The sequence below is a fragment of the Pararge aegeria genome, chromosome 14 (assembly GCF_905163445.1).
Source record: "Pararge aegeria chromosome 14, ilParAegt1.1, whole genome shotgun sequence".
NCBI lineage: Eukaryota > Metazoa > Arthropoda > Insecta > Lepidoptera > Nymphalidae > Pararge > Pararge aegeria.
The window spans coordinates 1455449-1478615 of record NC_053193.1 but is presented as its reverse complement, the minus strand read 5'-3'; the positions used below and the strand labels follow the sequence as shown (position 1 = coordinate 1478615).

General features: G+C 36.0%; 1 protein-coding gene across 1 annotated transcript in view; it reads right to left on the bottom strand.

Annotated features, from left to right (window-relative positions):
- The window catches only part of LOC120629103 (protein winged eye), a 146211-nt gene that overhangs the window by 11930 nt on the left and 111114 nt on the right, over nt 1-23167 (bottom strand). Inside the window, exon 8 of the mRNA XM_039897865.1 lies at nt 10190-10309. Within this exon, the coding sequence (XP_039753799.1) occupies nt 10190-10309 (120 nt within the window). The remainder of the gene's footprint in view (nt 1-10189; nt 10310-23167) is intronic.

The window sequence follows — 23167 nt, the reverse complement described above, 5'->3', positions numbered from 1 at the left end:
TCGTGCGCTAATACCCTCTATAGGTAAAGAGACAGCCGTACTTTTTCCAGCCCAGTGAATACATCGAGTTGATGCCACGGACAAGTGTCGCGTCACTATTATCGGAACCATTCAGCTGTATTTCGTATTTGAATAATGATATTTCATGTAGGTGTCGTCTAGTTTTAATATTCTATTATATATTTTTTTCATGAAGTATGTATATTTTGTTTTATTTATTGTTATTATTTACTTCTTTTTGTCTTTTATGTTTATTATTTAAGTATTACTTTGTGTACACCTAACCCTTCTTCTTAACTTCATGTATTGAATTTGATTTGGTAGGTATCGCTTTAAAAAATTTAAGAAGTTTATTTTAATTGTGTATTTTTTTAATGCTGGTTTTTTTTTTTTTATTTGGTGTACAATAAAGTGTATTTCATTATTACTGTATATATTTTACTATTTGTAACGCGTTTATAAATATTTGACGCGGATAAATGTAGCCGTTTATAAAGGTTTTATGCAAATCCCGTGGGAACCGACGTTTTTCCTGGGATACAAAGTCGCCTATGTTACTCTCCGTTATTCCAACTAACTCTGTGCCAAAAATAAAGTGTATTGCTTAGATGTGGAGTAAAGTAAGGACAAAACAAACACACACACACAATTAAATTTATTTTTTTTATTCCATTACAAGTTAGCCCTTTCTACGCGACATCGCACCGGAACACTAAATCGCTTAGCGGCACGTCTTTGTCGGTAGGGTGGTAACTAGCCACGGCCAAAGCCTCACACCAGACCAAATATATTGTCATATTACTAAGACTAATGACTTGGGATTAAATACTGTTGGACCGTCATGCTGGATTTCCGTAGATATCTTTCAGAAAAAACTTATGTACCAAACAAAATCGTGCCTGTATTAGCTACTTTAAAACTCTAATATCACGATTAAATTCCCGTTTATTACTAAAATATTTGCTTACGAATTGACAAGATGATTATATATTATATTACTGAACCGTTATACTTATAACATTTAAAATTAAAATTCTTAGTCCAAGAGCCAGTCTGGGTAACAATTCTAATGGGTAAAACAATAATTCGTCAAAATAATCGCAGCATCTTACCGGATAGGATGGTCTGGTGGGAGGCTGCCAACAAAGATGTACCGCTAAGCGATTTAACGTTTCGGTACCAACTGATCAGGGTATAAGTTTCATATAACTGCCATACCCTTAACAGGTTAGCCCGTTACCATCTCATGACTGCATCATCACTTAACAGCAGATGAGGTTGCAGGGCTAACTTGTAGTGGAATAAAAAAAATAAAGACTGTGATGCTATTACATCCTTACATCACACGCTCATAATCCCCAAAGCTCGCAGATGAATGTCAAGATTTTTTATTTTTTTTGATCAACTTAAGAGTTTATGTGACAAGGTTTAGATTAGTTATATTTTTTTTTATCTAAGTTGTAATCACAACCCTATCAGTAGTCGGCACACCACATAGCAAGTTTACGATTACAACTTGTACGTAGATGACAACCCAGATTCTTACCCCACGCAACATTCTCACTGATAAAGTTATTTTAGTCTAAAATTCTGTAAGGTTGCCCTTGAAGAATTATAATTACAATTGTTAAGTATATGAATATGTATGATTTCGGCCACGGAGGTGGAGTGGATATTATAGTGAAAAAGTGTATTCGCAAACATAGGCGCATTTTCTATTCCCACAATCTCATAATCCAGCTGCTTCAAATTGAAAAAAAGTTGGTTTCGAATTGTATTAACTCAGTGAGATATCTGACGTCTGTCTCTTACTATACGAGACGGCCGGTTATTCCGCCCACGTCCATATTTGATACGAGTGAAAGAGTTAAATTAAACCCGACGTGTGCTAAAAGGAGACAACACTACTGATAGGGTTTATATATATTTTACCTCAATTTTCAGGACTTTTCTAAACCATTTGTTTTAATGTTTGTTCTGGAGTCCCTGGGACCGTTTGTAGATCCGTAGAAGAACTAGAGTTATCGACGTACCTCAACGAGTTGGCAAGCTGAAGTGGGCGGGCACATAGCTCAGAAAAAACACATTATAGCATTATATACACATTACAAATACATTATAGCATTATGATAAGCTATTCTCGCAGGTTTTTAGTCGGGGGTACTAGCTTCGGGGCCTCTTTGGTGCGTACGTGTGACAGTGCTGCTACGTACGTTTGTTTGTACTTTCTATACTGCTTTAATATATTTGCTGTGTCAGATGTACGTTAAAGAGACAAGCTGCTGGAAACTAGCGGCCCAGGACCGTGGATTAGACCTGCGTCCAGCAGCGGACGTCAATCGGTCGAGGTGATGATGATTTTTCCTATACGAAACGATGCAGTTTAAGAAATCGATCGAAGATCGCTTCATAAGTGCCTGTGATAGGCCAACATGAATAAAGAACTTTTGTAATTTTGAATTTTTTGAATTTTTTGAATTTTTAATTAACAGCTCCCGTATTCAGTTACATTTCATAGGTTTTACGCCGATTTGAGCAACAGCCATGACATATCATCATCATCATATCAACATCATAGTAACAGCCCGCTTCAGGGCACGGGTCTCCCGCATACTAGGGTTGGGGTCGTAGTCTCACACTGGCCCAGTGCCCACACGTCTCACACGTCCTACACGTCTCTGGGAACATTGTATAGAACTCTCAGGTATGGAAGTTTCCTCACGATGTTTCCTTCACCGATGACTGTTAGTGTTATGATATTTTATTTCATAACAGTCATCTTAGTGCATATAACACAAGCTACGCTGACTTTGGGGCTAGATGGCGATATCGTAGTAGTATATATATTATACTCGTATATATATAGTAGCTATACGAGAGGTTCCGAGACATTCCCGTAAATCTCGAATATATGTACAGCTTAGTCATAGAGCGGCCCGAAAGCGTTTTGTAATGTGCCGGCGTCGCATACGAATCGATGTTTGTATGGATTGTTTTCTCGATTAATTATTTATTAATGCCCCTTGTTTAGTCCGATTCCAGTTTAATCGAATAATTTAGCGTTCTCATTATCTACGGGTTGTAAGGAATACGTTATCCACGAATTTAGGGAAGTTTTAAATCAGATTATTCATGAATCGGGAATGCAAAGACCCAAGTCTACAAGCAGAAGGTAGGTAGGTATCCTCCCTGACGCAGAGGTGAGCACTGTGGACATATAGGTAAGTGGGAGGTCTCGGATTCGAACGACATTTGGGAATTTATAATTTCAAAATTTTCAAATTGTCTGGTGGGCTTTGGCCCCTTTTTTATTTCCCTTCATGTAAGCCCTACACTGTAATCATACTTACCTGACGGTGAGTGATAATATCGTGAGTAAACATTTACCTAATTAAACAGCCCCTTCACAAACAACTGCCAAAGACAGTGTGCAAATGTTTAAAAGGAAAAAATAAAAAACACAAATTTCATTACAAATTAAATACTAAATATATAAATATACTACGACAATACACACATCGCCAGCTAGCCCCAAAGTAAGCGTAGCTTGTGTTATGGGTACTAAGATAGCTGTTGAATATTTTTATGAATATAATACATGTAAATACTTATAATATAAAGATAAACACCCAGACACTAAAAAACAATCATGTTCATCACACAAATATTTTCCAGTTGTTGGAATCGAACCCACGGCCTAGGACTAAGAAAGCAGGGTCGCTGCCCACTGCGCCAGTCGGCCGTCAGACAACGTCGAGACAAATAAAAATACTCAGTGTCTGGGTGTTTATCTGGGTGTTTATTTACATATTATAAGTATTTCTGTATATTATTATTAAAATAATTCATCAATAATCTTAGTACCCATAACACAAGCTACAATTACTTTGGGGCTAGAGTGCGAAGTGTGTATTGTCGGAGTATATTAAAAAAAAAACCCAATTCCTACAGCTTAAGAAGCCCTACCTAAATACAGCATATAATATGACATAATCTATGTTTGGGCGAGCTGACTGAGTGGTTCTTGGATGAGGGGATGCCGACTCAGCAAATTACAGCAATCCACTTAATATATACAGGTTGAGCTAGCTTAGCACAAGGTTTGCACGCTCGCAATCGTGGAGCCTTTTATAACCGACTTCAAAAATTAGGTTCTCAATTCGTCGGAAACTTTTTTTTCTTTTTATGTAGGTATGTTACCCGATTACTTGAAGACGCATGAACCGATTTGAATAGTTATTTTTTTTGTTTAAAAGGGCATACTTTCCAGATGGTCCCATTTAAGTTTTATCGAAATCGGTCAAGCTGTTATTAAAAAATCAACAATAATGTAACCTAAAGTAATAAAGTTCATTACTTGGCGTGCGCTGAAAAATGTATTGATGATACATAAAAAATATGTACCTACTACGTGATTGAAGTACCGACTCATTATAACCTACAAAAAATTTCGCGAGGGAATATATTTAACTACCATATTTAGTTCACAATAGTAGCGCTTGTGTTCTAAAATTTAATTAGATCGCCGTAGCATTCAAGTTCAACACACAAAAATTTTCGATTTGCGGGGCCTTGAACTCGGAAAGCAGGGCGCTGTCCACTGCGCCAAGCGGCCTTCAAAACACACAGGTTTCACAAACTCTTCTGTGATGTCTTACGACGTTAGGCGTCATATATCGTAAAGTCTCTAGGGTCCATAAATACTGGAATGGCGACCCCGCACCGGTAAGAACAGCTGTGTTAGACCCCAGTAAGGTGAACAGATGACATCAGGCGAGTCGCTTTGAGCCCTAGACCGTGGTATTTGAAACCCCCTTCAGAAGAATTGTGTCCAGAAGACATGATGATACTCGTATTATTGCGTTCTGTTAGGTACCTACACCTGAAACACTAGCTTTCGGTATAACTGCTACTAAGTACGTACGTACGTAATAAATTGTCCATCAAAAATATTGTAACTTTATGATACCATAAATATAAGTGTGTAAATGAACACCAAAATAATACTTCACAGGCTTCAGAGGTAGATTACGTACCGTCTCTGAGACTAACTGTGAGACCGAAAACTTAATAGTTTTTGAGTAAACCACTGCCATAGTTTTTAGTTGAATAAATCAGATACTACACAGGTTCTAACATCACATGAAAAATTAAAATCATGTGTGGTACATCAGGTACTTATGTACACGCGTTAGAAGTTATACTTCTTTGGCGTAACAAGATAAAAATCTTTTCCAAAAATTTATCTTACGCCTCATTCCACGTTTGTGTCGAAAACGACACTAACAATAGAAAAAATGTATTTAAAACATTGAAAGTTTTATCGGACCACCGAGTTGCACTGAGAATTTGAGATTTTTGTTCAATTGAATCAATTAAATCACCGGAATGAGTCCACAGACTGACAATTGAAAGTGTACACTGTCAAACCGTATAGCTAACTTCAGGGTGTCGGATTTTTGTGACGGTGTGCGCGCGCATCGTAAAAAGCGAGCTGGCGGACGATGTATTCCCCACTCACTTGGTTTCGCAACTACCTTCATCTTGTTTAAATCGTGTAGCCATTGTGCGCGCTGATTTCGTTACATCGTATAATTTCATTCCCATGATTTTTCCTAACGCCGCTAAAGAAGTGTAACTTCCAAAACCCTTCTTATACCCTAGTAAAAATTCACACACGTCCCACTAATTAATCCAATCCCTCAACCCAAGATCGACAATCCAAACTCAACAATTATCGAGGCATTATGTTATCGATAAAAATGGGCTAATAATTCGAAAAACTAACTTTTTAATCCCCGATATTATCGCGTGAGGTGTCAAATTCTTAACCGTGAACCGTTCACTACGATAATCGTTTAAAAAAACAACAACTAATCACAACACTAAAAACGTGAGAGGACGTCACTGATTAGGTGCGGCCTTTGGAGCGAGCGAGCTCCTGATTGGCTGAGACGTTTCAAAGGCGGAGCTTAGAAGGCGGGAGACACGTTTTAGGGCTGTCCCTAGTTCAAGAGTTATCGATAAATGAGTTTTTTTACGGTTATTTTTTGCATGTTGTTTTTCGGATGATGGATAATTTATGGGTTGGGAGTGACACGAGTTCCGCTTGGCGTGTGGGAAGCGATATTGTGGTGAGCGATGGAATTAGCCCTGCGCGGGTTGACTATGGTTTCTTGGGTTTTATGGGATTAGGAGTTACTGAACTACATTGTAAATACAGTTTAATGTTAAAATTTTTTTTTTTTTTAAGTAGGCAATTCCATGAATATTTTTGGTATGTCACGCCATATGTATTAAACTTTAGCAGAGTACCGTCTAGGTTTATTACATTATTTAATAGAAATATTGATGAGGTTATTTTGATTGCTTATTTGGGAGAATTTATCCTCAAAAGACAGCAGAAAATTCTTCACTGCTATTGTTTAAAGTACCTAAATATCTGCTTTATAACAATTCATAGTGGGTTTTTTAATTAATCTTCTTAATGTACGAGAGTGTGTTGATTTGTTATTAGTTTGTTCACGCAGCAAAAGAGCAGCTATCAATGAGTTTTTTGCGTCGAGCATGAAGCCACCATGCTGTATGGTATCTTAATAGTTAATTGGTTAAATAGGCAGTTGTTTGGTGTTTCTATATTACAGTAAAATCCAAAGCGAGAAGATATTGTTTTATCGAACTTTATGTCTAATTCAAATTGCCACTTTATTTTGCTGCAAAAAAGCGTATGTCTATAAACAGTGGCGTGCACTTCATGATGCACAAAAGCACTGCATACCCTAAAATTTATATGTAACTCTTATAGAAGGAGAATGATTGTCCTGTTTATGCAATTTACGGGTTCCTTACCACGCGTTGCACGCCACTGTCTACAGAGAACTATAATAGATATTAGATGGGGTATTACAACAACAGGACTTATCGATAAATTTTGTTTTTCGGTTAATTCCTTACTAATATCATAAATGCGAAAGTACGTTTGTTTGTCCTTGCTTAGCGCCCTAACTAAACCAATCCACTTATTTGTTGGCATAGAGTTAAATGGAAAGATGGAGAGCTTATTTTTCCCAGAAAAATCAGTTCCCACGGGATTTGTAAAAAAAGTAATTAACGCTGACTAAGTCGCGGGCAACAGTTAGTAGCTAAATATTTCGGTGAATAACCTGAGCTTCATAAAGTGTAGCGGATATCAAAATAAGCGATTTAAACGGTCCTAAGCTCGGGATTGAAGTAGGTCGCTTAGGTTATAGGAGTAACGTATCTAATAGACTTTTCTTATGTGCTTACTTTTAACGAAATAATAACAATAGATAGATATTCTAAGTTAATTAGGTTAATTTTCTGCATCAAAGATTCCATTCGTCAACAGTAATTAGTACTCCTATGACCAAAGATAATCTCCTAACTCCGAAGATCAAACCTCTAACTTATAAGACCATTGCGCCAGATAGTCCATAAAATACAACATAACAAACAAACAGGAACAAACAGATTTATTTAGCCTTATTGATTAGAATGGAAATCTTAAATGCCTTGTAGTTTTGTTTTGACACATCTTTATGAATGAACTAGCAAATTAGTATACCAAATTTTGTGTTTACCTCAATGGTAAAAAAATACCTGTTCAATACAATCACATTAGTGTGACACTATATACAGAATAGTATCTACTAAAGGCAGATCTTTAATGAACTGAAATTCACCATTATAATTAGCAAACAGTTTTTTTTATAATTTTCATGTGCTTTTTTTTTAAATTTCATGTGTTTTTTTATAATTTTCAACGCATGGTATACTTAGGTAAATTAGATACAGTTATCGATACATTGGTGCTGATATTTAATGAACTTGAAATTCACCATTTTGATTTGTAAACACAGTTTTCACAGTTTCTCACTCATCATTTTCATGTCCTAAAGTGTGGTAAAAGCAAATCTGAATACAGTTGTTACCACCACTTATCTTCAAACGGGTGTATTAACAAGCAATTATGGGAATATAACGGAGAACGGGAAGCAGTTCTCTGTGATACTGGTTACTTCTATAACTGCTTCAGCCCAGCGTGGTGATTTTGGGCAAACCCTCCCGTTGTGAGAGACCTTTAGTCCAGCATTGGACTGTTATAGGCTATAGAAGAAGAAGATGATGATGATGATGATATCCTAACCAAGAAGAGGGTCAATTATTTAGATGTTCAAACCAGCTTCAAAAAAATAGAATAAGATATTATTCTGTCAACTTTCCCGATCCCGAAATTAACCGTTTAGGTATAACAATACATTTTTTCCAAAAAAATAAACACAAAACCTGAATTTGTTGCTGTTGCTGCGCTAAAGATGGACGAAGTAATAAACACACTTTATTTTTTTCACTACACGTTAGCCCTGGTACTGCAATCTTACCTGGTAGTAAGTACTGATGCAGTATAAGATGGTAGCGGGCTAACCTGTTAGGGAGTATGGTAGTCATACCCCTAATCATTTTCTACGCGACAACGCACCGCACTGAATCGTGTAGCGGTACGCTTTTGTAGTCAGTAGACATTGAGAGATGATTTATCTTTGGCGATAGATGATTCCTCATCGGACATCAATAACAAATTCAGTCACAATCATTGGCCGATGGAAATATTTTGGTTTACTAAATTCTAAATAATCTAATAGTACCTACCTAATAATAATCTTATAGCAAAAAGAGTTTTTATTTTATTTGATTCAGTTATTTTAAAAGACAGATTATTTATACTTAAAAAAATAATTAATTCTTAAAAATATTTCTGTCTGTCAAAATTGTCTAATTTATGCGCAGTTCAAGATTTTGTGATAGAAACCCTTAAATGATAGAGACTGCAGTGGCCTCAGTTTTGGATTTAATAAACAAAGGTTATTTAGACTTAAACGTTATACCGTAAACAAACTATTAAATCTGAGCCAACCATTAACTATATTCTGTGCCAACTGCAAAGTCTCTAGTTTTAAAAGACTTTTTACATGGGTATCACATTAATTTTTTCAAAGTTGGTACGTCAAATTCCAAACTTTTTAATGAACTGACATGTTATTTATTGTTATTTAATAAAGAAATGTAAAATTTTACATAAATAAATATATCAACCTATTGTTTTTATATTTATTTATGTAACCCATAATTAAGATAAGAGTATTCACCATAAATCTACTGCTACATTAGTACAATATGTAATAAAAATTCACGTACATAAAGAAGTTAGTTGCACTAAACGAAACCCAATTCAAGGTATTTGTACCGTGATAGAAATTAATCAACAGAAAATAATCATCGTAACCCGATAACTTTAACAGTCTATTAGATGATTAAAAATAAAAAACTTAAATTTTTCAATTGATCGAATCATAAATAAACGCGTCCGAGCAAGCTGTGTTCAAATTTCTATTCCAAACACGTATTCCATAATAACCTAATAAGCGACAAAAACTTAACAAGGCGTTATTGAATTGAACATAGAAAACGACAATTTATGCACAAAAAAACGTAAAAACAAGTCACGGAAAAAACCGCAGGCGTGGGCACTCGGCTAGTTCATTACGAAACGAAAATAAAACGATTCGATGAAAGAAACCGGTGGCCGTAATAAACGGTATCGAGTGTCGGCCCAAAAAGAGAATTTGAACCTTTTAAAAAACAAATTAGACCCAAAGTGGTGGGAGGCTGATTACATCATTTTAGCAGACGGCTAAATTGCAAGCGCCAATCGGTATTTGGGTCCGAATGTGCGTAACAGCTCAAGTTATTCTGGGTTACAAGTTTTTTGCCTGACATCACTCTAACGACCAATATAAATGAGACACTATTTTTTCTTTATAGTAAGAAAGCAATAAAATTTTAATGTATGCAAAGTATACCCGCGATTGTAAAAAAATAACGTTACATTAAAAACCGTTACAAATAAATTCATTAAATAATTTTAATAACCGGTACAAATAAAACAGGCTGTCTCATACTAGATACTGTGTTGTCACTGTCTGAAAAAAAAACAAGCAAAAAGGCCCAACGGACAAACTCAGTTGCAATGCCGCTACCAAAGCAGCATGACACCGCAGGAGGTGTATTCCATTTGAGCGGAGCGCTGGCAACGCTAAAACGCCGCTCTCGCAATGCAGTTGGCGCGTAGTTACCAGGCTCGCATGAGTCTGTAGGAGGTGTGTCTTACCGGGGTACTGCCAGAGGGGCGGCGCGGGTGCGGGCGCGGGGGTCGGCCACGCCAGCGGGGCGGGGCGGTCGTCGCAGAGCACGTTGGCCACGCCCACCGTCATGGCCGCCTGCGCCGCGTCTGCAATCACAACAATGAGGTTTTATATCTGCATTGAACGCGCTGTGAACCGCTCATTAAAAATATATAACACTTCGTTTTATGGGGAAACTGTGGCAAAGGCATTTTACTATTTAATAATATAGATCAATAATGTAGGTCTGTATTAATGTGGCAGCTAAGCTGTGATAGCGCAGTGGGGAGGAGCTCGCTTCACTTTCGGGCGGCCGAGTTCGAATCCCAGCACGCACCTCTAACTTTCTAAGTTATGTGCGTTTTAAGCAATAAAAATATCGTGAAGAAAAACATCGTGAGGGAATCTGCATGCCTGAGAGTTCTACATAATGTTCTCAAAGGTGTGTGAAGTCCCCCAATCCGCACTGGGCCAGCGTGGTGGACTACTGCCTTAACCCCTTCTCATTGGAAGGAAACCCGTGCGCTGAAATATACACACCATATAATAAAATAACACACCTCTCTCTCAGTGGCGTGCACTTCATACATGCGCAAAAGCACTGCCTACCCGAAAATTAATATGTAATCTTCCTGCCGTATGCATACCCTGGTTAGAAACTCAGTGCACGCCATTGCTCTCTCTCAAAGGTGTGATAAATGTAATTTTGGTGTTTGTATCGTATATATATTCGTATACATATAGTAAAAAACGATTATGTACAAACAGACACTTCAATTTCATTATAGGTATGTTTAGATAAAAGTGGTAACATACTATACGTAGGTACCTACTACTTTCCTCTCCAGCAAAAGCAAATTATTTTAACCAGTGACTTTGTATAATAGATATTGGCAACCCTGGAAGTGTCGGGATTAATGAGTGTTTGCACACTAAGATTTGGTGCTCTAACAACTTACCCTGGCGTTGCTTTTGAGTATTGGAATTCAGAGTAAAATCGAACCTATGCTACTTGTTATAAAGATCAAATTGCCTCACACTTACGATCCGATACTTTCTTTATTGAGGCCAAATGGGCTTTTCTAGCTCAATGAGAAAATAACTAAATAAAAAACAATTATGAGTACAGCAAATTAAGCTTAATTTTCATAATATATTATGGATTTCCGCAAAGTAACGCCTACTTCTATCCCATATTTAAAAAACAATTTATGCAATGTAATTTTTTGTTGTTGGCTACACTCTTACCTGCTAAAGTAATTATTTTTATTAAGAACTCTAATATGTAATGTAATGTAATATATTACGACAATATGTAATATATTACGACAATACACACATCGCCCCAAAGTAAGCGTAGCTTGTGTTATGGGTACTAAGGTGACTGATGAATATTTTTATGAATAACATACATAAATACTTATAATATACATATAAACACCAAGACACTCAAAAACATTCATGTTCATCACACAACCATTTTCCAGTTGTGGGAATCGAACCCACGGCCTTGGACTCAGATAGCAGGGTCGCTGCCCACTGCGCCAATCGGCCGTCTAACTACCCTATCCTTATCTACCTTATAAATCGATATTGGCAAACCTTAAAGCTGCCAAATTAATTGGATTAAGTTAATTTCTAGAAAATTTACAGAGACTGACTGTAGTGTGAGAGAGAATTGACTGTAGATATAAAATGTTACCTGTGCGCTAGTAAAGGAACTCAGACTTTAAAACGAGCGTTATTTGATATATTTTTCAGTGTTCAGCTAGAATGTTATTATCATTGAATTAAGAGCGTACAGAATCCTCATTCAGCCATTATTGCATGCAGTGCATTGTGTCCAAAAACAGTGAAAACGCCACTCAACACCCGCAGAATGTTGCTCCCAATTTTTTTACCATTTTATGGTGAACGCTTAGAGCATTAGAGTTAAATTAATAACTGTCAACTGCTAAATAGTACGAAATCTAAAATCTCCACTTTAGATTGGTTGCGCGAACAAACGGACAACAGTTAGTCGTGTACACGTTTTCTGTATGTTCTTAAATCTATGGTTTCGATATTCGAAAACGATAACGATTTCAAACCGTGTAATGGGAACGAGACGTTGTTTTTACTACTTAGGTACTATATATATGTCAAAGGGGGAAAAATTTAAGCTCTGATAAAGATTTATGTTGTAAGGACTCGATTACATCGAGGAAACGTCATCCTTAGGGCTACTTCTGCGAGTGGAAACGGATTCTTGTAGCAAACAATGCCCTCAGTACGAGTTTCGTAACGCAATTGTGGAGTCGATTTATTGTATTAAAATCACTTTAACGTCACTGTAAAATGAAACAAATCCACCTTGTATTATAAAGCTTGAAGTTCGCACACATTCCTAGTGGGATATTCGTAAATTAAATATCTATTAGTAGTAAAATTTTCGACTTTAAATCGAAGAACATAGGTTCCAGTTTACTGTGACTTCGAATCTTGCCTTTTCTAAGATTGCAGGGTTTACTAGTGTTTTTTTTTTGGGGATGGGTTACTAATATTTTCTAGCCTTAATCCATCGCCACTTATTTATTGTAAGATAATCTAGCTTCATTTCAAGATAACTAAAATACATGGAATTAAAACACTCTACAGTAAGTCACAATACTTCACTCGGGCAGCATGGTGTGTAGGAAACTATATTGTCTGTGGGACGTCATTGACTTTCCGCCCGGCGACGACCTTAATAGGCCGATTATTCAAAAATAAGACATCATTCACATATTCTGGTACCCTGGTACAGTTGCCGTGAGTCGTAATTCGTAATCCCGCGGGTACAGCAATTTGCGCCGGTTTGAAATGTGACCGGACCGGACCGGTTTTATTTCCGGACACGATGCTAACCCGATGTCGGTTAAGATTTAAATTAGAACCGTCCTACATGCACATGCTTCACACGCTACTTTACTTGACACACGTCGGTGGTATGTATAATAAATTGAAATGAGCGAGTTCATATAAGTTACGAAATCGAAATTCTAAATGGCTAATGTAATTAGCGAAGAATAAATAATTCATGTTAATAAACTAAAAAGTACCTATTTATTATAGATAAAATACAAGTCATCAAGAAAAATTCGTAATGGTCTTCGATTTTCAAATTTTTATTGAAAACCTATTTAGAATATCTATTGTAAATTTTGTGTGATATTGTTATGTGTGATGTCACTATTGCATCATGCACATAGGTAATATTCTCAAGAAGTGAACACGTTTTTTTATTCCACTACAAGTTAGTTCCAAGACGTGTGGGTGCAGTCTAAGATGCTAACAGTAATAATAAATTCCTCAAAAATAGTTTTACGATTTAAACTTTTACCATCGATGGTTATAAATAATTTAGGTAGTTACATACCTTTCACAAAAAGTTACCCACCTACACAGTACAATCTTAATATATATAAATCTCCTGTCACGATGTTTGTCCGCGATGGACTCCTAAACTACTTAACCGATTTTAAATTAAATTGGCACACCGTGAGCAGTCTGGTCCAACTTAAGAGATAGGATAACTTAGATCTTTAATTATAGTCGCAATTTTATTTTATTGCAAATTATTTGTCTGTAATTGATTGACAGTCACATGTTATATATATACTACTATACTCATTTAAGGCTTAGCGATACTGAATACTTTAAAAACAAAATCAAACGCAGACGAAGTCGCGGGCAACAGCTAGTATCATATATATTCTTTTGATGAGTATGCAATAAATGTATGAAAAGGTGCAATTTAAAAACTGTCCCTGATTTAGCTAAAAACCTGTATTACAGGCGACAGATGTAAGATGCAACATAGGTAAATAACCTATTAAACATCATATTGCATAAAAATAAATACCACAAATTCTACAAAAAGTTATTAAGAAAAACTTATTTTATTCATGACGAATACGTATTTCTAGGAAACGAAGTAAATAAACAAAGCTTTTTTTTCAATTGAAAGTGACTTCTTAAGTATTTTGAAAGCTATTAAAAGGCATAAAATGAACACAGCGACAAAACGCTTCCTTGATTAACGAAATTTGCATACGGATCAAATAAAATAAACAAAAACAAAAAAGTTTTCTCACGAAACAAATTCCCACAATGAGATGTAATATCGGAGCGGCCGGCAGGCGCGCGAGGAGGCAAAAAGATGATTACGAAACTAGAAGCACGTGCTGGTATGTCGATCTCTCTCTAACTCAGCGCTCCGTCTCTGTTATTTCTACGTAATCCCACAGAGCAGGGTTAATACAGAGCTCATTAATGATAAACTGAATCGAATCGCAGTTTTAGACATTAAAATTGGTTTTCCTTAAACAAATAAAATATTTACTAGCAAATTTAAATTCAATAATGTATAAATAAGGTGCTATGCTCGACCAATATTATAATTCTAGTAGGAACGCTTTGTTATTTCACTGTAAGCTAAATTATATATTAATTACAAAGCTCTCTGATTTCAACTACACTGTGTATCGTATCAGTTGACCTTCACTGCGTGGTACCGTTCCAGCAACAGCATTCCAAGCATAAGTCTATCTCGCTCGCACTCGCAAGTAAGCGTTCACGACGACTCGTAATATCTCCTAGTAACCGCTGACAGCCTAGTATCACGCGCGCTGAAGAAAAGGGTTTATCCGACGCCGAATGACATTCCGTGCCCCTAGATTTTCCGACCAAACAAAACTAGGCTAGTTTTCCACATAAATTAGATAAATCAACCAATAAAATGTACTGAAAAAATAGGTAAAAAAATCGATAAAATACAATTGTTGCACTTTTGTGTTTTTCAATCGTTTGAAGTTTGTTTATTTATCTACAATACGGCGCGAATCGTTTTAATATTTTCACGCTGAGAATTATTCTAGGTCAGATAAATAGCGTCCCTATCCTAGAATAGAATTACGTCGCGTTGCGTGGTCAGTGTAGCGAGGCGTAGCGTAAATAGAATGACGGCCGCTTGCGAACCAGTATAGCGTTACTGATACAATATCTGCAACGATCCTATTCGATAGCAACATTAAAATTACTTATCAAAATAATTATTATTAATTTTACATTTCACCTATCGTATTACTAGAAATGTTTTATGCCGAAATAGCATGATAAATACATGTACCTATATATGAAATTCGTGCGCGTTGTGGAGTTTTTGATAATATGAGAGAGATGGCATACGAATTTAATTCGTTAACATTTTGTTTGTATTCCGTGATGTTGTTAAATAACATTCAACTCTATGACTAGAAGTTTATCGTTGAAAGTTAGTTTGGATATTGAAGGAAGTGAAATTTTTATTTATAAAAAGCGAGAGGGCCACGAAAAAAAATACCAAGGCAACAGAGAAAGAGAGGTGCCGTTGTTTGAACGGATGTCGTGCGCGATAGTTCAACAGCAAAGCATTTGTTTTATTAACAAACACAAATTATTATTCTGGGGTAACTTATTCCAGGGGTATAGCACTTTTTTACTACAATAGGTATATGTATAATTTTTACCCAAAATGATGTTTTATAGTTTTGCGGTTCGCGGTTTTTTGTTTTCCATTTAGGCGTTATTTAGTGGTCTGTGACTACGAAATAATCATTAAATTTGCGAGTCCGGCAATATATATGAAAAATAATTTATCTGCACCAATACATGTCGACATGCAATGCATACCTACAATCTACATCATAGTAAATTCTTTACGCAAACATTCATGGGGTGAGCTAAGCCGCTATTTGCCCTCAAGCATTTCCCCTTTAACCAAAAATCACTCTTAATGCAAAGAAATAAGATGGAAATTGGAATAATATTTACAGCCCCTGCTCATTTTCTAAATTTCAGATGTGCATTTACAAAATTGAAAACTTTACAGCGCACATTTTGTAAAGCAAATTGTTTACCGAAGGCGGTAATGTTTTTACAGTTAACAGTAAGATATCTGGTAACGCGTATTGTATGCAGCAAACCTTAACTAAACGTTTCAATTATTTTGGTGTTTACATAATCACGATTAAATTTAATTTAATTCTCAATTGTTCTTTGGCGAATATCATATAAAATAAAGTTTTCATGAGTTACCTATGACTAATGACAATGATATGCATTAATTACGTAGATGTAGATCTAAAACTAATCCTGTAAGGCAGTTAGTTCGATGTCTACACGTGAATTGTGGTTTCTGTAAACTTTAATTAACAAATTCGTAAAGTTGTAAGGTTACATTGATTTTATATGTTAGTACTGTAAGGTTATAAACGCCTTTACGGATAACCCCGTTATGGTTCTCGGCAAAAAATATAGTTAGGGTTGATTATAATAGACAAGGCAGCTGTTCAGTTTTTACGAATTATACTTTTCCGATCCTATATGTTCATTTACTTATATTTTGAAAATAACACTCCGCCAGGTGACTTTTGAAAAATCTGTGACAAGTAAGCGTTGAATAGTGCTTACACTCTGTATTTTGTTTTATATCGTTTCGTAAAAATATCCTCTTATCCGGTATCTTTACCGGTGGTAAGGTGACAGTGCATTCTAAGATGAAAGTGCTGTAACTTGATAGGCATATGGCAGTTATATTAATCCCCGAAAATTGCTTTAGGGCAAACTTTAGTCTGGCTTGCTGTTAAGACGCATGGCGGAAACTAGCTGACCAGAGCTAATTGAATTTAGTAATTATGAAAAACAAAGTTGATCCAGGCGTGGATCGAAGTATTAACCACTTATGGAAAGATAACGACTGCTGTGTCAGCACTCACTTCTTATTATTTATAGTTTGATTTCCTGTACCCTATTTCTTTCTATTTTCTTCGTGGGGTGGATAGAAACATCAAGGCATGTACCAAAGGCGCAGCGACGCGAAGAGCGCGCTCCCTCGTCAGGCCGAGGGTCGCCGCATCGTTGAGGGAGAATTTTGTCTTGTAGCTCTTGCCTGTGATTAGTTAGGGTTGTCGAATTCCTATAATGATGTTATCATACCGTACGATTTGGTTAGAATAATATACATTTACTATTTTACATAAATTATCTTAGGCTGTTTGTTTACACGATATTTGACAGGTATCGACTATCGACGCAATTCTGTGTCGCGTCGCGTTATGACTTATAATTCAGGAGTAAAGTAAGTTAGACTAAATACCTCTAAGTCAATATCTCCACAAGTAAAGCACTTTATTCAAAATGTCAATAACATTCCAGTAATTTAAATTCATTTATTTGCCGTAATGTTGAAAACATATTATGCACGTTTATAGTAACATACTTTTTGTCTTGTTTATGTATTTATGTATTTTTTGTTTTGTTTATGTCACAGTCTATGACATGCAAAACTTAATTGAAGGTCTAACGTGCTATTATATATTAAACTAACGTATCGAAAATCGGCCATCATGGAATCGTGGTACATGTATCGAAAATTCGCACTGAATTGTAAATAAGGTGGAGGGCATTATGGAAAAACGAACAAAAATAATTAATTAAATAGGTACAACGTTTAAAAGGAGTTAAGAGTCAGCCCTGCGGCGGGAAGTACGCCAAATGTTTGTGACGGGCGGCCGGGCCTGAATTGGCGCGACGTGATTAGAAATACTCTACGCTGCACCGGCCACTGCCGGGCCCTCCGCACACACCACTGTATTCGGCGTAAAAGTTACATGTGTGTGCATGAGTACATAGATAATGATTCGTCCCTAGCAAGGATTTCAAATTGTAATATAAAACTATTTCTTTAAAGAGAATAACACTATTTCTTGAGTTATTAGTTTGCTAAACACGCAGGTTATGAATGAAAATATTATACAAAGAGTTGAGATAGCCGATGAAACATATTAGCGAATCGGCATACCTATTGACGGCCGACTGGCGCAGTGGGCAGCGACCCTGCTTTCTGAGCCCAAGGCTGTTGGTTCGATTCCCACAACTGGAGAATGTTTGTGTGATGAACATGAATGCATTTCAGTGTATGGGTGTCTATCTGTATATTATTAGTATTTATGTATTATTCATTAAAATATTCATCAGTGTTCTATAGTTATAGGTACTATAACACAAGCTACGCTTTTCGGCTATATGCCGATGTGTGTATTGGCTTAGTATATTTTTTATTAAACTTATTTATTAAAAAAAAAAGGAAATAAAAATTTACATATATTCACATATCGTTGGACAAAGTGCAATTTGCAAACATGGTGAAAACAAAAAAGTACCTAATCAATGCCTACATGTTTTTGTAAATGGTGCATAATATCATGGTTTAGTTAGCAGAAATGTTTGCAACAACTGGAAATGTAGTAGGGGTCTCCACTCATAACTTTTAATAATGGCCACCGTAATTGTCTTTGTGGGTTACAATGTTTTCATAACACAATGCTTCACTGTCCTCACTGGTGTCTGTGTAGCTTTACACATTCCCGTGCCGTTTCGTTGTGGAAGATTAAAAAATGTGAGGCGGGATAGTAAACCGGGATTGAACTACAATACTGTGTGCATTCATTATTACGGTATTCATTTATTTTACGACTCGTGTTGCCCGAGTTCTTTGGCCGCGTTTATTGAGGTTTTTTTACAAATCTCGTGGAACAATTTGTTTTCCAACTAAATCTTTGACAAAAACAAAGTGGACCGGTTGTTTAGTTAAGGCGTATAGCGTGGACAAACAAACAGACAAACACACTTTCGCATTTATAATATTAGTATGCATGCATGTATGTGACCCCTAAAAAGTCTTAGAAATAATCTTCTAGGAGCCTCTACTAATAAAAATTACTTTACAGAAAACTAATGTGTAACGATATAGAATTTATTATTATACTACAGTATGCCAAAGTATTTTCAATATAACTTTAAATGTTACACTAAAAGTTGACCAAGTATTATACTCCAAGACAATATTAGTCAATCAACAAAACTTTTATGACATACAAGTCAAAAAAGAAAAACAGCTTCTGACATCATCTTGTCTCTATTTGGATTCATTCAACACGCTGATCTTTTATCTCAGTCTGTTTGCCCGAAGTGACATGCGCATGTTAATTTATGCAAATGCTTGCTTGTGCATTTTGTATGGAACAAAAAACGATCAAATATCAACTAAACCACGGACTTACCCACCTACCTATACAAAACAATGTATGTTTTAGTAGTAGAGCTTTTTGTGACAGAGCTCGTCCGGAGAAGTTCTACTACACTATGAATATTTCTGCCCCAAAGCAGCATTATTAAAATACGACAGTGCGGCACGTTGCAGAATCTGTTTCTTGCATCTCTCTCATATACGTGATGGTTTTCCACTTACGAGTATCATCAGGTGAGCCATGTGCTTGGTACGTCAATTATAACTACTAAGTAGGAAAAAACAAGACTACATCGAAAGACGATATGACTTTGAGATAGTGTTTTACAATACTCATAAAAATTATACAAAACTTTTTCCTGAGATCGATATAATTTACGAGAAATAACTGTGTGTCAATAAATTACGTAAGGTGTTTTTTTTTTAATTTTTGGTCCGAAATATGCGCGACTATAGGTATTTACGCAATACCTGTCACATATACCTACCTGGTTTAAAAATAATATTCAAACAGTTGTGAAAGTTTTTTAGATACATTTACCTAATGTGTCAAGTAGTCCGTTAGCATATCTTTCCTATACTTACGATTACGAGTAAAATATTTTATTATTATTGGTCAATACGATGCTATACTAATCAATATTTATCTTGAAAGTAGGTTGAAATAGTTCGTAATTGTCGTAAAGATTGCACTATCTTATGTAGTGTCAGTCAATGCAGATAATTTTTAAGCTAACTAGGTAAACATACCTATATTTAATTCACATTTATCTTTGACATACGCTGAAGTAGCTCCAATATAAAAAGCAATTTCAAAGACAATGTATCTAAATAAATCAAACAATAATTTATTTTTCTGTCAAAAGCCCCCAAATGTTTTAGACCACTTGCTGCGTTGTTATCTATCGGACTCACTTTTGTTTAGTTGTTATACAAGCAATATAAACCTCTACTGTTCTAAATATAACTTTTCTTTGATAACTACATGGTGATGCACTGTTTCAGTGAAGTAACGAGTATACTTCTCTAACTCATATCACCCTAGTACTTGAAAGTCAACTTCATTTAGGTAGAGATTGCTTTGACAAGTATATTGAAAAGGAAGGGAGGAAGTGGAGGGAGGGACTGAGCGATATAATAATAATTATGTGTTTATTGCAGTGTTCAAGTATGACAAAGGAGGGTCGCTTAGGGTGAGCGATACGTAGACCTTGATAGATTAACGATTTTTCTTTTTCTGTAGATAATAATGTTATGTTCTTAACTGCAATAATATTATTTCTTTCTGATGAGTAGATTTTTACGGAATTATGGATGTTATGTATGGAATGAACCAACAACGTTGTGATCATCTGTTGTGATGTAAAATGTAGCTGTAGTATCAAGAAATCAAGACTATAAGATCTTTGATTATTGTCGTACTGGCTTCTTCTCCTTTGGGACCTACTTCTTCTAATTATATTATTTTTTTAAGAATTATTTTATGACATCCCCCCCCCCCCCCCCCCTTTCCTAATTACGTTAAAGAAAAACAAAAGTTGAGTGGAGAGTGGGCAGATTGTCTAAGTTGCTAGATAGATAGGTACCTAACTATTGCCGAAAAACAAAGGTTTAATCTGTTCTTCTTCAAGTTATGTAGAAACACGTTGCGTGTCCAATTGTCATCTAACACCACGCACATACAGCGTGCTCCAAAATAATTAAAATTAAAAAATGCGTATTTTGCGCGACGCGACGCGACGGTGTATATTCATGAAGCCATAAAAGCGGCCGCTGGCGCAATTTATAGTAATTGTAAAACTCTGATTAGCATGTAATTGGTCGGGCCGGTGTTTTTGCCGTGTAAATAAATTCGAGCTAGATAGGTACATCCGCCCGCTTTCACGATGTTATCTGTGCTCTCGCCTAGTGCGAGTCTCTGAGTCTCTACGACTCGATAAGTCTACATCCATCCAAAATCTGAGTGGCGTTTTCTTTGCAGTTTGCATTACGTTAGCATCTGCTACATCATCCTTCAACGAAATTAAAACGTATTTGCTAGTAAACAAATTAAATCAACAAATTAATTTTTAGTTCAAATATATTTGAGTTAGTGTCTAACTGTATTTTCGATGTAAAACATTTGTAGGCGAGGGTAAACCTGATGTAAACATGCCGTGGCGACGCATCGCCACGCTATATGTACTATACGTAGTCCATACGTGTGTATACAGTATTGTTTACTACGTTACTATTTTTAACAATAAAATATGTCTGACAGTTAATTCAGGAAGTGAAAGTGTGCAGCCTCCTACAAAGAAAGCAAAATCATACTATGATTGAAATGCGTTATCTTTTCATTATGCAACATCTGATTCCTGTTGTAATTATTTCGGCCACATCGGCCAGACGACGTCTTGTGAAGACTCGTATATATTTTTATTTTCTTCGATGTCGACTTGTAATGTCAATATTGTAGCACTTTAACAAGTGATACACTACGACTACGACCTTACCCTTCTCTTTGCGGACCTGTGCCCTGTATTGCGCCGGTAATGGTAAAATATGAGGATATAGATGGAAGATGACCTTCAATTGCCGGATTACAAATCTCATGGTAAGGATGCAGAGTAACTCGATATCGAACGTCGTTTACGGAAACGATGATACCTCGCACTAGGGGTGTTCAGCCAGAGCGGCAAGGGCAATGAGAGGATTGTAAAGCTCTCCGGATTCAATTAATTTTATAAAGCGGATAATAAAAACCACTAGTGCACTATACAGTCACGATTGCGCGATACCCGAATGAAACAGGGTAATGCTCGACTAGAACTATCGTAACGAACTAATTTAAGAGGATTTCAAGCTAAGCTATTTTTAATGTAAACACGCAATGTATGCCAAAGTAAACACGCTTCTAGCGAACAGTCTTATAAAAGAGGGAGTTGTGGAAAAAAAGTAATTCACCATTTTATGATAGTGGCCATCTTTGACCGATTCGTTCGGGGAATACGCTGCCACAGACAGACTTACATGCAGATATATATATATATATATTTTATTTATATACCACCCGAAACGGTGATAGCCCAGTGGGTAGGACCTCGACTTCACTTTCGGGGGACTGATACCAATACACATCTGTAACTTTTTTAATTGGTTAAACGCACATAACTAAGAAAAGTTAAGAGGTGCGTGCTGGGATTCGAACTCGACCCAAAAGTGAAGTCGAAGTCTTATAAAATAAAATAGGACCTTGCTTTGTAAAACATGGTTGCTAAGTCAAAGTCAAATATTTCGAAGCTTGTTTTACATAAAAAATATTCAGGTACATAGTAAGCTACGAGAGTTCCAAAAGCTCCCTGGTAAAGCCCACATACTGGGTGTTATTTTTGTTATCAGCATCTCAAACTGTCATTTGTTTAAGCTGAAACAAGTTTTAAGCAAGCCAAGCGTAGTTTAAAGTAGGTATGCTCAGCGAAAGTTAGTGACCGACATAACTTCGTCAAAAGTTCGTTTTGTGATGTTTGATATAGAAACGAAATATGATTTGGAGAAAAATGTTACATACCTGAAACGATTAAAATAATTTGTATGTAATAGTTATTACGTAAACTAGTTCACGAACAATTTTTAACCCTATCTTAATATATATAAATCTCCTGTCACGATGTTTGTCCGCGATGACCTCCTAAACTACTTAACCGATTTCAAATTAAATTGGTACACCGTGAGCAGTCTGGTCCAACTTAAGAGATAGGATAGCTTACCTTTAATTATAGTCGCAATTTTTTTTTGTTGCAAATTATTTGTCTATGATTAGTTGAGTCACATGTTATATATATATATATATACTACTATACTCATTGAAGGCTTAGCGATACAGAATATTTTAAAA